We start from the raw sequence: 17,113 nt of genomic DNA, 5'->3' as shown, positions 1-17,113 counted from the left end.
GTCTAGAAATGCATGTTGGCTCTTTCCGTAAGAGTCTCTTTTTGAATAAGAGCATTGTATACAATTACTTTTCTAATGAGGTACGTTAATATTAAAGAACCCCTGAAACGCTTCTTGCGGTAATATTTTAATGCACGAAATCTATAGAGGTGCTCCTAATATAGAATATCCTTATCCTCTCTTTGCTTTCTTCTTTCTTTTGCAATTCGCATTATTATACATGCATTAATGTATTATCACACTCTTTTCCATTAAATAGGCTGGGCCCTGTTCAGTAATTCGCCTTTTGAATCTTTTAGCTTAAATATATCTGTAAGTACACGTCGGACTGTAAATACGAAACCAAAAAAATTTAACTATTAAACTTCCTGGTACCACTTCACCTCTGAGTTGTACTAATCGCAAGCTTTTTCCTCTCGTTCAGCTCGAGCAAACCTTACTATTTAACTATGACTTTGCAAAAAAGCTTAACAGCACGTTCTGTTCAAATTTATACCTCTAAATAAGAAACCCTGAGTATAAAAACAGTGAGTAATGATCATACGCCGCATTATTGTAACGCGGAAGTTTTGACTCCTTATAAGTCGATGCGCAAAAAGGCGTAGCTAGACGACAGTGTCGCTCAGTCAGCTCAAAAACCTGTGGAGCGAGTCGGGGCCATCCAACCAGCTTGAAGAGACAATCTGCAAGTGAAAGCAACGATGACGAGAAGCAGTCGCGCTCGACGATAGAACTACGACCGCCGGAGCGTGAGGCCGAGACGCAACTGCGCCCTTGTCGACCGAGAGGTCGCCGACGCACAGTGGACGCCGTGATCGGTTCAATGCTCCCTGAAAACTTTGGAAGCGTACACTTTTTCCCAAGAAAGAAGGAAAATAAAATAGGATTTCGCTCGCTACTACGCCGTAGTGGTGCCCGCTTTACGCCCGACAACATTTACTAGAGCGTTAAGTGATATGCGCAGAACGACAAAAATAGAGAAAATTAGATAGCTTTTTTGTACTTCTCGAAAGTTGCCGTACGAGTGACCGATGTAGCAGAGTTTGATGGGACCTGAGCTGAAAAACACGGCTCTGTAAACACAATGAAGAATTTGAAATTTCAAGCGTCCGTCAATTTTGCAGTACAAGCCCAAAAATTTTGCAACTTGTAAACAATCCATCGTCTGTCGCCCAACCACTCCATAAATCAAGTAATCAATAAGTCAGCCAGTCATTCATTCAGTTAATAAAACAATCCCTTATTCAATAGAGAATGTGAAGTTTCCATTTTCGTGAAGCGACCATTATTTCACACAAATAACCAGTGAGCTATTGAGGGTTATGTTTGTTTAAAAATGAAGCCGATGGTCCGTAGATGCATTAATACACGGTGCGTTTCAGTAACGATCTCAGATATTATAATTATTGTAGAACATTTCATGAACAAGAATATTTGAGGCCTTAATAAGATAATGTAGTCGAGTAATTGGGTCTTCTTCACAACAATCATGTTCCGGACTACATGGCGTGCAAAAAACTCATGGCGTTTTCATGATGTTTCATTAATGGCTTAAGCGTCAAGGCTGTATCTAACATGAGAACCACCCTTCCGCGAATAATTTTCACAATTAAAAGCAGAGCACAACTCCCGGCTAACACTTTTTATCTACCGGTCACCTGCAGGTTAAAGTCTCTGTTCGAGCTGTGTGACTTAAAATATTCCCTTAAGCCAGATCAATATTGGTGAATAGAATTCAGAATTCTGAAAGAAAAAAACCATGATGCGGAATTTGCAGTAATAATTAAAGACGCGCAATCAGCTGCAATATCGGACTGAAAATGACTCTAGTAATATTGTAAAAACAAAAACAAAGCCCGTAATGGTTATAAACTAGTGTTTCGTGCTGAGTCTAACAGTTGCTCCTCTTTTCGAATATGCTGTTTTCGCAGAGTAACTGCTCATTAAAGAAATACCGCTGGCCTCAGTTATGAGAACACAAATAAACTTTGTGTGCACGCATGCACTAGTTTTAGAACTACATCCAACATACATGACTCAGTTCAGCCACGTATACATCAAAAGAAAATTCCCACTCAAAAGAATGCCCACGATAACAAATTACCAAACGTTAACATCTTCAACTACACTTTAGTCTTCCCCTTCTGTATCTCACAAGCAACTGAACACAGCCCACCAAGCCTCATCACTGTAAGGAACAAGACTGCATCATTAACGTGAACATTTCACCGAACTCTTAGGATGTCTATTTCTTTACGCAAACTTAACATGAACTTGCCAGATGCCGCATGCCTGTGTTAGTGATTTACTTCAGAAGGCTGACGGATCGGACTAATTGGTACAGGTTCAAAATTTTTCGGAAGCGCTAAAACAACATGGACGGAGAGGAAACAGACAGGGACAAACGCTGCACAATGAACAAACGGCTCACGAAAGTTACTCTTCCTATGTTCCATCTAATATAAGCGAGCAGGGCAAAAGGAACACACGACAAAGAAGAGCAGCCAGTGTTTGACTCTTCTTCCTTGTCGTTCGTATTTTTTGCTCTGTTAGGTTTTGGACTATCTGGCCAGTCTCTCCAACTAGCTTCGCTTTCTGCTTTGTCGGTACTAGGAGAGTATGCGTCTAGAGCCACGCCCACTTCATACTTCCAAATCCCCTCCAAAGCACACAGCAATATCGACCCTGCTATTTTCCCTCTCCCCACTTCTCTGGACCAATAAAGACGTCCGAAAGAACGGCACTCGGCTGAAACGCGCAGGCCTCGAAGGACGGGGTTGCTGATCGCGGACAAAAGCAAGGTGCCAGTTGGGGGCTTTTGCGGGCGAGGCAAAGAGACTCGCTCGATATGCATTTCCGCCGGAGACGCCACAGAGCGCGGAGCAGCCTGCCTCGCTCGCTCTCACCTATCGGAGAAGCAGGATACACGATGCCGCCTTTGCGGTGACCGACGCTTCCTTGTGTGTACGCGAAGGCCACGTGTGCATCAGAGTGAACAAGCGCCGAAAATTCTGCGAAGTTGATCGATTGGCTTTTGCGAGACCTGTGTGTGTTGGTGTTTTCCCACTCAGGAGTATTTTTCAGCAACGGCGTATGTCTCTTGGAGAGCTCAAGACTGCCTTACTTCTGAAAGTGCGACCAAGGCCCCGCGCCTTTTCGTTCGGAAAAGAGCTTCTACACGTATAAGGCTGGCTTCCCGTGCATGACACGACGCCGACAAGAGATGGAAACGAATAGAACAGCGTAAAGCTTGGCTGTGAATATGGAGCTAAGCTGTATGAGGTAAATAAGTTGCATCTCCGAAACTTTGCCCAGTACGGGGTACAAGTTGCAGCGGAAGCTAAGATTTCAGTGGTAAACTATAACTTTATTTATTTATTTATTTATTTATCTATTTATTTATTTATTTATTTATTTATTTATTTATTTATTTATTTATTTATTTATTTATTTATTTATTTATTTGTGCATCACAGGCCTCGAAAAGCATTGGGTGAGGGGGATTATAAAAAATGAACATACGAAATAATAATTGTTTACATAAAAGTATTTTCTGTAATGATCCTCCGAAACTCCATCCAGTACGAGGTACAAGTTGCAGCGGAGTTCCATGGTAAACTATCACTTCTTGCGATTGTTTTCATAAAAAGTATATTGTGTAATGCTCCCTAACCACACCTGATAGCCAGAGTGGAGAGGGTTTCCGTATATTCTATAAAGCAGGATCTCAACTAAATGAGTGTGAACGAAGTCTTGATGATTAATCGGTTTATCTGTTCACTGATTTTTTTTTTTACCTTAAGCAGCCTAAAATAGCAGTCAGCAATACGAACAGAATGATATAGAAAAACTGAAATTATAAAATGTCTAAAAGTAACCGTCTCACAAACTTTTGCAAGCGCAGTTACAACCAAAAACATGGTCGTTCTCGCAAGAAATCCCATTGAAATGCTAATTCTGCTGTCGATATGGAAAGGTAACTTAGTTTGCGTAGATCACCAGGCGTTAGAAGCGTTCGTTCCTGTCACATCGATTATAATGCCAGAGGCGCAAACCAATACAGAACGTTTCGGCATACATTGAAAACATGCCGTAGTTCACGTTATGTGAATTCTCAGTGTTGTCTGGCATAGAGCAGTCACCGTTTACCGCATTGTAAGAACAGCCCCTGTTGACCCTTTATCAGTGCCCTAACGCTCTGGTGGCCGGGATGTACACCACCATGAACGCGCTCGCTTCACAGTCGTTTTCACTGGAAAGCGACACTCCTTCCATACGTTTTCCCAGTGTAAGGTGCCTTGATATTGGCTTGGAAAATAAAAAAAAAAAAAAATTAACCAGGCTGAAGGTCACATTTAGTGCATTTGTCCCTACCACGCGTCGTGGAAGCATACGCGTGTGCTTTTGGCGTTTTAGGTCCCACTTAGAAGTCAGCCTCTACCGAAATAAAAAAACTATACAAAGTTTCCCTACCGCAGTCAACTGCTGCTGCCAACGGCCAAAGTGTACAGGCTGAAAACCGCTAGGCTTTGCTACGAGGGAGACAGAGAAAAGTCCATTTAAACCTGAGAAGATTTATCTGCGACCGTGGAGCTGAGCCGTAAGCAGGTGAATGCAACAAAATGAACTGAAACTCAAAAGCACGGAAACGCATAGCTAGACAGGGCAGCGTAGCGGAGAAGTGGGAAATTGCGAGAGCGTGTCTGGCACCCCAACTTGTTCCGTATGCGTACTGGCGTGCACCGCATAATTTGACTGCGAAGCTGTTTTTTTTTTTTTTTTTTTTTCGTTCTAAGAAGCCTGGTCTGGGTGGCCCCTCACATGTACTGCTTACACTTAGAGAAGGTGAACCGCAAGACGGTGAAGGCAGGCTACATTCAAAAAGAATGGAAAGACATAGAAGTAAAAAGCCGCATATTCTTATTGAGCCGACGCTCACCAAAGCAACCTTTTGGGCTGTGAGGCAGGGCGCACGGAAGTGCTCTGAAGACTGATTTCGACCAGTTACAGCGGCGATAGGCTTCTTCTAAAATTCTGCTCGCGTTTCGAAACAGCACCGTTTTTGCATCTCGCGTCCATTGATATGCGGCTGTGAACTGGGGATCGAACTCACGACCTCGTGCTGGGTAGCAGACCACCAGTCACTGAGTCAGGCCACGGCAACTGGTAGAAACAGGAACGCAGGATATGTGTAGAACCGTTGAATGAGAAATTAATATACCAATGACGACCAAAGGATAAAAAACGTTAACTATCAGCCGTGATTCGGCCATTCTGTGGGAACAGTTAGACTGTTCCTCGGTGATTACTTTGACCACTTGAACCTGCTGAATTTCTTAACCCTCTCAGCTGAGGATTCACGCATGTGACCTAATTTTCAGGAGGGCGAAGATAGCGGAGCTTAGAGAGGGGGAGCGGAGGAGTGGGTGGGTAAAGCTTTCTGTCTAAGAGGTGGAGAGGCTTGGTTGGCGGTGCTTAAGGACTGAAGCTGGCTTTTCCTCTACGCCTTGGAATTCAGTTTCACCGTTACTCTTTTGTTCGGCTTCTACGTACACGGCCTTGTAGTGGGAGGCGGCCGCTGTTGGGTCTAGGCCTTAGGCTGCGAGCTTCACTTAAAAAGTCGCCATACTAGTAAAGCAGATAGCATCACAGTTCTACTTTAGCAGTAAAATATTAACACCGATACATTGTATGCTGAAATAATCTTTCAGTAATGCACTTTTTTTCTTTTCAGCAGAGAAACTCGCGCTTGCGCTCAACACCTTTTTGATTCCTTCGCCTGTTGTTTGCTTTTGACTTATTTTACCTTCTTTATTTTTAGCTTTTCAGAGTGGCCCTTTACACCCCGGTATTTTATTGCTTTTATCTCTGTTGTTTTTTTCGTGTGACGAGACTACTTCTGTTTGCCTACATTACACAGCATACAACCCCCTGTTTGTTTCCCTCCTCTCCTTCATTTCACTATACAAGCGCCTGTTTTCCACCGGTCCTTCCGGATGCTTAATTCTTTTTTTTTTAATCATTTTTTGTGGCTCTGGACTAAGGGCCCACTTACGTTAGCTTTGTTTTTGTCTTAATTGAATAAAGTTTATTCACTCACTCACTCCATCGACAAAGCTCACTTGTTAGCTTTGTGCACGTGCGTTCTGTGTGGCATTTCTGGTTGGCTGTGGTTTCTTACAATCATGTTCCATCAACTAGCTCAGCAACCAATCCTTCTCAGAAACTCTATTTGGGATCACATAATTAGTACATTTTTAATCTTATCGGACTTTGTTTCCCATTATTCGATCTCAGATCCACCCCCCATGAAATGCCCTTCCCGGCCTGAGTAATCTACTCGTATACAGAGCTGGAAAAACTGCCGCCAGTCCCGCTTGTGTGTGCGCATACTTGAATCGGCCGGGGTGGCTAAGTGGTTAGGCACTCGACTACTGAGCCGGAGTCATGGGGTTAAAACGCGGCAGCGTTGTTAAGACCGAGGCGAAACGTAATAAGCATTGTGTGCTAATGGTACGCCCTGAGAAAGCACGTGGTGCACAAACAGTTCGCGCTGTTGACTAACGAAAACAATCTGCAGAGGAGTGCAGCTTTTTCACGTAATGCGTAGTCTTTCTAATCACTGCTATTCCTGCTGTCCTGGCTAAAGCAAAAAGCGTAACAAATCAAATTTCAAATATTTACAATCTAATGTTTGTTTTCTTCCGTAGGAGTGACACTGCTCTCGGCTAACTTAATTTAGCTATAGCCGGCACTTTATTGCGCAGCTTTCATTCAAGCACACCTAGAGGTTGCCATCAGCAGCGTCCGTTAGAGGCTTCCAAGCTTAGGTTCTATATTCTAAAACTTTCGATTACAGTTGCTTGTCAGGCGCACAGAAAGGCGCCTTTCGTTCCCTTTAGCTCAACTGGTAAGTTCAAATTTCGCGGTATAATTGGCCTGCCTGTCCTGAGGCGCATCTGTCTGCTGTACGCAGGCTAACATCGTCAAGGGTTCAAATCTTCCATGAGACCAGACGGTCAATGAAGGAATGTATTTGTAGTTTGTGTTCTTATAGCTTTGCCGAGTAAAGAAAGAAAAACATGAACGAGAACCCTCTAAATTTCCGTACTTTTCGAATCGCTATTAGCGAGGTAATTAGCCGTGCTCCTCCAAACGCCCTCCCTATTCTTCATTAGCCACCTCGCCACGAGGCAAAGGATTAACCGTTCCATGGCCGAGGCTGCCGAGTGCGGTGACAGTACAGATCGCTATAAAATGCGGATGCATGCCTTCAGGATTAAACTCTTCGTCAAGAGCAAAAAAGAAGAAAGCAGGAGCTAAAAAAAGACAGAGGAAGTGTACACGACGATACATCAGGAGGAAGTTGCGCACAAAAGCCAGATCCGCAGTGACGTATATTATGAGTTATGACGTCAGCCACCCACCCGGCAGCCACTCCCGCCCCGCCGATTAGTCATCGTTTGTAGCGGGGCAGCGTCAAAAGAGATATAGGGGAGCTTTCCGCCGCAGGCGAGGCGGCTTTGCGGATCTGACAGCTGCAGAGACCCCGCTAGCGATAAGGAATCAACGAATTAAACCAAAAAACGGCCACAAAAAAGGAAGATATTAAAAAGGAAAGAGGTAATCCGGTTCACTCGGCCAGCGGTATAACGGATAACGATCAACGCCCTCGCTGCCGGATTAGGGCTGACCTGCAGTGGCGGGCAGTGATTGCTTGCCTTGCCTGGACACTTCGCTCAGTCCAAAGCATGTAGCGCTCCGAGGCTAGTGAAACGTTGTTCACTTTTGCTTTCTTTTGTTCAAAGACGGGCTCAGCGGTATCCGGTGGCCTTAGGAATAATTGCCAATCTCGTGGAAAGCGCCGACCTGAAGGTCGGGCAAGCGATGAAATAGATTCATTAGGTGTAAAAAGGTTTACGTATCCGCGTACTGTAATACTAGCCGCATGGGATTCGCTGGCTTCAGTTCGCTATATTTGTTACTTTTCGTGCAGTAGGCATTACGTGAAACAAAACACGCTTTGTTTTTCTCCTTTTAATCTTACGAATTTGTCTTGTTCGCTCGGCTTCTTCAAATACTGCTGAATCCTTGCAGACACCTCGACGAGGCTTAACCTCCACTTAAAGCATATTTCATTGTTCACAGCGACGATATTTGATCCGTTTAATTGCAACCTGCGTTGGTTGTTGAAATCTACCACTCTGAGGCGCCATCATACGCATACGCTGTACGGGCAATGTTTTTCTGCGGTGTTCGTTTCTGTAGGCTCAGATCACGCAGGTATCTCCGATTACCGACCATGCCTTTAATGAGAAGATGTCGCTCATTTTCCACTCAAATCTAGCTGTGTGATTTGCTAACGCGGCCTTAGGGTAGTCGCTTATGAAGTTAAAGAGCCATGCCAAGTACAGAACTTAACAAAGCCTAAGCTTTATTTCCTATCTTCCTATTCACAGCGACAGACTGGAACAACCTACCAGAACATGTAGTGCTCGCATCAAGTGTGTATTTGTTCTTTGTTGGTGTTCGTGAATTGTTAGTACGGTGCTTGATATAATGCGCTTTGCATTTGTGTTAAACATGGTATTTTCACATTGTTCTCTGTTTAGTTGAATCGAGATTTTAGCGCATGTTTGTTCATTGCAAACAGATCAGTTACATTTTTTGAAGTGTTAAGACTTGGCACCGACTGGACGGAGCGTTTTGCTTATTATGTTCTCGCTTTGTAGTATCTGCTACCCGTATATCACTCCTATCTTGGTCTTGACCAGACTGATAGCATCTCAAATAAATATAAATTTCCGCCCAAAATAGAGATCCAGTGGCAATGCAATCCTCGTATTAAAGAATTTTACAGAAGACCAAAGTGGTTATCCTGTTGCATTGCTGCAAATAAAGTATACATAAGCGCTGAATACAAAACACACACATCCCTTTAACTATCTACTGCAGTTTATGATTGCAGGACTATAACGCACCTAGTTGGCGTCGTGAATTTCAGTGGGTAATCGGGTCATTAAACCGATGCCATCTAGTGGGAGCCTTCCGGCTGTCGCAAATAAATTGAGCCTCGGACTAAAATAATACCTTAGAGGTAGGCGAAGGCGACCAGTTGCATGTTATACTGGTACTAACCATCTTGCACATCACAAGTAATTTTTGTAGTGTAATTAATTGGTTAAGTAAGTTACTTTACCTAAATGACTAAATATTGACTTTAGACAAAACGACAAATCATGGGATTTCTTAAGTTGCAGAGCACGTTCAGAAGCCCAAATTCCCTTATGTATCTCCTTTCACAAGTCCAAAGACAAGCCGCGAAATACAAAAGAAACCATGGCACTAGCGCATTCGCGCACGACTGAAAAGGTGCTCTCAACCATGGTTTGAGGAACGAAATGAGGTGCAGGCCAATATGTTGGCAATGGCATAGAGTAATATAGAGTAACCAGAAAAGGCCCTCCTTTAGACCCCTTTTGCCGACATTCGCTCTCAGCGCGTTTAGCGGAGGCAGCGAAGCTCACTGGAGCCTGCACCAGCATCATAGATAGCCTACCACTATACCAACATAGGCTAACCAAGAAAGTTCTACTTAAGTTGAGGACAACCCAGAGGGATATGGAACGAAAAATGGTAGGGGTAACATTAAGAGATAGAAAGCATGCAGAGTGGGTCAGAGAAATAACTCAAGTTACCGACATTCTAGTGGAAATTAAGAAGAAGAAATGGGCATGGGTAGGGCATGTAGGGCGAAGAGAGAATTCCCGATGGTCGCTTAGGGTAACAAACTGGATTCCAAGGGAAGGAAAGCGTAGCAGGGGGCGGCAGAAAGTTAGGTGGGCGGATGAGATTAAGAAGTTCGCAGGGGTCAAGTGGATGCAGCTAGCACAGAACCGGGTTAAGTGGAGAAATATGGGAGAGGCCTTCGCTCTGCAGTGAGTATAGTCAGGGTGATGATGATGATGATGATGATGATGATGATGATGATGATGATGATGATGATGATGATGATGATGATGCCAACATATAGACCTCGCTACAGCTGGGCCGCCGACTTACGGCCGCAGCTGAATTCGTTTGCTCGACCCCCATTGAGAGCAGCACAATCCTGGCGCGCGAACACGTTACTCACTGGGTTTCTTTTGTATTTCGAGGGTTAGGATAAAAAGACGCACGGAAGGTTTCCTTTACAGCAAATAATAAATAATAGCATTGCGGTTTTTCAAAGTGCTTTCCAACTTTGCAAATCACATTCATTGTCTAGAATCAATATTCAGATTTTGGTAATTCAACTTAATTGACTAATTGATTCTCGCGCAAGAAGAAATTGCCTGTGATGTGCAAGGTGGCTACCAGCAATCTGCAAATGGTTTCCCTGGCCAGTCCCTAATATTAATATTTTATTTTTTAGCCCTTGGCTCATGTTAGCTGGCACCCCCGCTGTACCTCAGTAGCGAGGATACTGAAGCAGTTTAAGCAGACAACGTTCTTACTCTCCGACGAGCCCGCCGACTAAGATTAAAGGCTCCGAGCCTTATCTTAGTGGAGAGAGTTTCGAACGCGAAAGCGATCATTCGCAGACTATTGTTTCTTTACTCGAATCCTGCACATTGTCAAACAGCACATGCACTAACGGGTCAAAGCTGTTAGCCTAAAAACGCGGAAACAAACAATGTCTGAGACAGTTGACGTGGAGATCTGTTATTCACACATGAATCCAAACACATATATTGCTTCTTCAGCCCATGGGCCCAAGCTCCACACATTCTCAAACAGCACACGCATCAACGGGTCAAAGCTGTAAGTATTAAAAAGAGAGAGAGAGAGAGAGAGAGAGAGAACCGAACACAGCCTGAGACAGTTGACGTGCCGATGTATTATTTACACGTGAACTCAAAACTTACTTTATTGCTACTTCAGCCCATGCGCCCTATTTCATCTAAGAATATATACGACCAATATAACCAGCAGTCTGTGAATTATCCGCGTTTAGTAACTTCTAACGTGATGGGTCTCATAACATGCCACTACATATTTTTTCCAGCATATTAAATTCTGATTTGTTTTCTCATAATTGCCATCAAATTGCGTTTAACCGATGTCTCTTTAACAGCCACTATCGAGAACTTAAGAACTTAAGTTCTCGGTGGGGACGCTTTAAGCCAGGTGAGAGAATGTTAAAAAGAAAACCTGGACAAGCCCCGCTACGGGCGGATGTGTTGCTTATATGATCTTGTTGTTGTTGTTAATGTGGCTGTAGGAAGAAGGAAAAGAAAATGCACGGACCTGCCACTGGCACTGTAGCTGAGCCACCTCCGCTGCCTCGTGCGGACAGAAGAAAAAACAAAGAAGAAAGAAAAGGAAGCGGGAGAGAAAGACGCGCGCCGCAACAACAGCCGTCGTCCACCACCAAAGAGGTGGCGGGTGCAATGACGGCCTACAACAGGTAAGAATTCGGACAGGCTAGCCGCCGCCGCAAGCGGCAGTGACCTACCTGTCCCAGCCCCATCAGGCAAGAGCTAGGAATCGCAGCACAGAGTGGGTGCGATACCCAACGCACATAATCAGCTGACAAGGTGTAGTTTTACTGAACACGACAAAGTGACGCAAGTATAGCGTTAAGATAGTAATGCAGATGAAGAAGCAATGACCCGTCAAAGCTTTCTTCAACCGCTTGCACATCTTGAGCAAGAGTTCTGTGCCGGCAGGCACGATCTCTGCACTGCTATTCACCGCGTGTTTACTGGGTACATTAGAAGAAGTGGGCAGGGAAGAGCTGAGGATAAGAACTATTAAAGAACACCTTAGCAATCTGCGACTCGCTCAATGCGCAGTCTTGCTAACAAATTCAGAGACGAATTGCAAAGCAAGGTCAATGACCTCGATAGGCAACGCAGAACGGTGGGTCTAACAATTGATATGGCGAAAACTTAAGTAGAATTCAAGGAGTGAGCAAGAAATGGCAGTTTACTCTGAGCAAGTGAGGCACTGGAAGTAATCACAGGAAAGACCAACTTAGGGCAGTTGTAACAGCAGATAATGGCCACGAGATTGAAGCATACAGCAGGAATAAAACTGGACGGAATTCGTCATTTGGCAGTTTACCAGCACCTTCAAGAGAAAAGTAAGGTGTGATATGGAATTTGTAGTTTGATGTGCCAAAGCGACATCAGCTACGGTGGACGGTGAACAGGGGGCGTCCAGTGATTTCGGCCACCAGGGAATCTTTAAAGGTCCAAAGAAATGGTCACATCGAAACGTGGTTGGAATGAACCTGCGTCCTCAGGATTAGAAGCCGAGCACCTTAACCACCGAGCCACCGCCGCGGGACTCAAGATAAAAGTATACGTATAACCGAAAATGGTAGATAACGCTAAGACTCAGCAATCAAACAGAGTGGGTGAAGGAACAAAGAGTACAGAATTATACCCTACTCGAAATGACAAGAAACGGGCATATAGGCAGTGCATATGTAGTGCAAAGAGAGGATAACCGATGGTTGCTAAGAGTAACAAATTGGATTCCAAGGGAGAAAAGCGCAGCAGGGGACGGCAGAAAGGTAGGAGGGTGGAAGAGATTAGGAAGTTTGCAGGGGCTTAGGTTGGTACAGCTGGCACTGGACCGAGCAAGCTGGAGGGGTGTTGGAGAAACCTTTGACTTGCAGTGGGCCATAGGAAGGCTGATGATGATGATGATGTTGATGGCTTTCATTGCGTGATGCCTTAGGGTGTAGACAGTGGGGCACGTGTTAACAGCCCGTGGTTGAAGGACTTAAGTGGTAGTCACTTCAGACACGAAAACAAATGCCAGGCGGTTGTGTTGGTGGTGTAAACTTTATTGACAATTAAAATGCAGGTGGGGGTAGAGCCCCCCCTCATGGCCTATGGGAGGAGCCCACGCAATGGGTCCTCCCTTACAAATGGTGTGCCAGACCTTGGAGTGCCAGCCTGTTAGAGGCACTGGTGATCGTGAGTAGTTGATTTTGTAGCCATGATCTCGACATGAGCTAACACCATAGTTTCAAGCCATTGCTTCCTAGGAACGCCGGCGTCGTTCTATCTGGAGAAAGTTCTTCCCACAGCTGTCGCTTAAAAAAAAAAAAACAAAAAAAAAACAAGGAAACAGGAAGTGAGAAAGTAGAAGAGGTATTTATTTGCACCATTAAACGTAATCGTACAAGCAAGCATAAGTGGTTCGATTTATACTGTTCAACTTTCAAAAGTGACTCTGGTTATGAGAGACGCCGTAGTGGAGTGCTCCGGAAATATCGACAGCCTGGGGTTCTTAAACGTTTGCAGACATTGAACAGTACACAGGCGCCTTGCATTTTGCCTCCACCGAACAGCAGCCGCCGCAGCCGGGTTTCAATTCCGCGTACTGGGGTTCAGTAGCGAAGCGCCCTCACCACTGAGTCACTGCGGCGGGGCGCTTGGGCAAAGAGGGACGCAGGTTTGCCCAACGCATAATTAGTTTCAAGAGGAAAAGTATGGCGGGGCGATGGGGAATTATGAAAGGGAGCGCTGAGCACCCTGTAGGATGAAAGGGAGGCGACGGCGCGGCATACCATCTCCTGTTTCTACCTAAAATTAGCAAACAGACTGAACAAACGGCCAAGGTTAGCGTGTGGGCGGCCCTTGTTCTGTTCCGGCAGGCAATTATGGGAAATATGAGGAAGGCTCGCGAACCGCGCTATGCGCATTTCTCTTTCCTATGCACTCCGTCGCATAGTGCCAGGACCGGTGACGTCAAAGCTAGATGATCTGCGGCGAGCTCCGGAAAAAAGAAGAGGAAAATTCAAATGAGGAAAGGTCCTCATGTTACCATCCAGGCTCGCAGTCACAACGACGTTATCGGGGCATACGCGCGCTCTGCATTTGAACTCAGTCAGCCAAATACAGCAGCTTCTCTCTTTGTTTGTACTTGAACAAAACAGTATTAAGGCGAAAGAAAGCCTTTTATTGCTCGTCATACGCAAAACACGTCATTAGAAGTATTTTCAAGAAAATGTGTCCACCGGAAATGGTACCATTTGTTACGTCACGTGTCCAAGTTGAATGCGCACGAGTGTAACGCAATAATGAGTAGTGTAATATGTCGTGATTAATAAGTGATGACGTCATGCTAATCATCATTAATTACTAATAACGAGCACATAATAATTTATTGACAAACGGCAATAAACTAGAATAATGAGTACTGCTAATTAGCCTAAGTGGTGACGTCGAGTGACGTGATGACTTCGTAACAAAGTGACGTGAAAAGACGACTCACAAAAAGTTTCAGCGGAGACGCTTAGTCATTGCAGCAGCGCTTACATTCGCATTTTTCCAAAGCAGCAGGTTTACTTTTTATAATAAGGGAGTAATTACTCATTGACATTCACCCAAGCGCAGCCATACGACTACAAAGTTAAAAGGTGTATAGCTTTCCTTTGTCGTATGACTGCTCTTGCGGAAATATCAATGAGTAATTACTCCCTTATTACAAATGTACTCCACCTTGGTGGAATCCCGAAAATATTAGGCCAATTGTTACCTTTTATAATCGGTCAAGCAGCTTCCCTGAAGGTAAAGCTACAAACAATAGAGACCGGCTTCGTGCAGACCGGTGCAGGTGGCTCGCGCTCGCCGGAACCACAAGCTGGAGAAAAGCGTCGTCTTGTGCTTGAAGCTTCGATTCTACTGAGGCAAAGCTATGGGAAGGAGTGGAGATGACAAGCGCGACTACAAGGGATCCAGGACAATGCGGAGTGCAGACAACAACAAGTGATTGAGCTATACGACCCATCTACACGAAAATTCATCTTACTAGAAATGTGCGATGGTCGCAAAGGGATCGAAGAGATTCACTAGTCGATCATGCTAGCTCTCTTGGCAGAGCCTGAATGAATTATGAACTCTGTAGTGACGCGATGCGGTAAAATAATTCACAGATTCTTGATCAACAAATATTAAAAGGAGAAAAGCAAAATGGAATACTTGACAAGAAATATTTGTGTTTCGGTGAGCTACACAAGTGCTGTATGATGTTCATGCACGTTAAAGATCCCCAGCTGGTATAAATTAATACGGCACCCTCCGTTACTGCGTATTTCACAGTTCGAGACACTTCGGGACGTTAAACCAATGACACCACGCCGTTCTTAGTCATGTTGATAGTTTACGTTGGTGTTATTTGCTGAGCTCAGCTATGGGGCATAGATTATGCAATGAGTAAATTGAGGTATGCATATGTTTGCATGCCCAATATAAACATTGATATATTGAAAGTTTATAAATAAACCTCTTAGCATAATGAGCTTATTCGATAGTGACTACTGAGCGTTCTAATGCAATTTATTTTGCTCACAAATTAGCTTTTAGGTGATTTGTAACCGTAATCTTTTTATACGGGGCCAAATCGTGCAAAAAAGGGAGAAATGTTTGAAACCCCCGACAGAGATTACGTTGCCTATGCTTCTCTGCGTGTTACCGTACAAAATGTGGTGCAGCATACAACGCACAGAATAAAGTGTCAAGGCATATTAACTTGACAGTAAACAGCGAAGGAAGTTCAGTTTTCGAATAAACAAATGCATCTGCGCATAGACATACACGTTTTACGGCTTCGTGCAATGGTTTCTTCTTCGACAGTCAAGCTTATTCAAGCGAAGTATTGATTTTAGTCACAATGCCGCAAACAAAACTGATCAACATATTCCTCTAGATATGCCGTTTCTAGATCAAATACAGCACAAGTTCTCTTCGCAGAGGAAAGTCGGTTATGTTCCTAAATGCATTAGCCTGAAACAGAACGAGACAGCAATTCGCAATCGGGGAACGAAAATGGTTAGAAAAGCGAAATCACTGTTTAATAGGAGGGCCTACATCGAAATCAGCCTGTCGCTGACATGCCCGCAAACCCATTGCCCTGGGCTTTTCAATTTGGTTTAGCCCGAAAGGCGCTTTTTTAATCACACTCGGTGGCCTTATAGCTTTCCTTCGCTCTTTAGCCCCCTTTTCTTTTTATTCCCATTTAACCATAGGTATCTGTATATACGTCGCAGCTCGCATATTTATTCATTTATTTATTTACAGTACCCTCAGGGTAAAAATGCATTATGGAGGAGAAGGGCAAACAAAAACATTGAAGAAAAAACAAATCAAAAAGGCGTAGAATAATACCAGAAGTACAATTTGAAAGAGTGACAAACGTACCAAACTAAAGGTATGAAACATTGTATGCACTAATAGATGGAAAGAAAACACAAAACCTAAAGGAGCAAAGATAAACAACAAATTGATAAAAAGGGCTAAATGGGGTTGAGTACAACAAGAAAAGGAACAGCGATGACGTCATTAAGAAACAGCTTATCCAGTTATTTAAAGTATTTTTTAAAAACGCGGGGGTTTTAATATTAACTAGTGATGCAGGCAAATTATTCCCCTCAGGTGAAGTTTTTGGCAGAAATGAATTGGCAAAAGTAAGCTTTGTGCCAGACGAAATGTGAACTTTGTGTTGGTACTCATGGAGAGCAGAGAGAAATTGAAGGTGGGTGAATCCAAGATAATCGGAGTGTCGCGTTTTGATAATAAATTTTGTGAAAGAGACAGATGCGCGCTATCTTCCTGCGGATTGCGAGGGGTTGGATGTTTAGAGCTGCTTTCATTTGTGTGGCACTGGCAGTGCGGTTACAGTTGGCTAGTATCTCAGCTTCTCAGTCTACTGGGCATCACGTGACCACGGCACTTTCAGATCGCAAACATATTTACGACGCCCATCCCTTAAATCTCCCTCACACAGCTGCCGGCGCACAGTAACAGGAAGTCATAACGGGGTAAAGTAGTATTTTTTAATTACTTAACCTGACGCTCCTATAAAAAAAAAAAGGGAAAGTGACTCAAGTGGAGCGCTTTTGGGAAGCAGAAAGGAGCGAATAGGGAGCGCGGAATGCTCCGCGGAGTGATGGGCAGCAGCGTCGACGCATCCTCTCCATTTTCTTTTTTCCCGTAACCTAAAAAGCAAACAGCCGGACAGAATACGCGCGCGAGCCCCGTTCGCTTGTGACAGGCAATTACGAGAAACGCGATACGAGGCCCTGCAATGGTGTCGCTCTCCTCTTTCCCTTTGC

The 17,113-nt window shown here is 44.2% G+C and overlaps 2 protein-coding genes across 7 annotated transcripts in view; one reads left to right on the top strand and one right to left on the bottom strand.

The window, feature by feature from the left end:
• Nucleotides 1–17,113, bottom strand: part of inaE (inactivation no afterpotential E) — a 229,679-nt gene that overhangs the window by 195,538 nt on the left and 17,028 nt on the right. The window lies entirely within an intron of this gene.
• LOC146173156 (uncharacterized) overlaps nt 2,837–17,113 on the top strand; it is a 53,134-nt gene continuing 38,857 nt past the window's right edge. For both annotated transcript variants that reach the window (XM_084584134.1, XM_084584135.1), the window contains exons 1-2: nt 2,837–3,282; nt 11,264–11,449. In XM_084584134.1, coding sequence (XP_084440260.1) covers nt 3,263–3,282; nt 11,264–11,449 — 206 coding nt within the window. In that variant the 5' untranslated portion in view covers nt 2,837–3,262. The remainder of the gene's footprint in view (nt 3,283–11,263; nt 11,450–17,113) is intronic.

Source organism: Amblyomma maculatum, chromosome 11 (assembly GCF_055883805.1).
Source record: "Amblyomma maculatum isolate TAMU_Amacu chromosome 11, ASM5588380v1, whole genome shotgun sequence".
Lineage (NCBI taxonomy): Eukaryota > Metazoa > Arthropoda > Arachnida > Ixodida > Ixodidae > Amblyomma > Amblyomma maculatum.
This window is presented reverse-complemented; position numbering and strand designations above follow the sequence as displayed.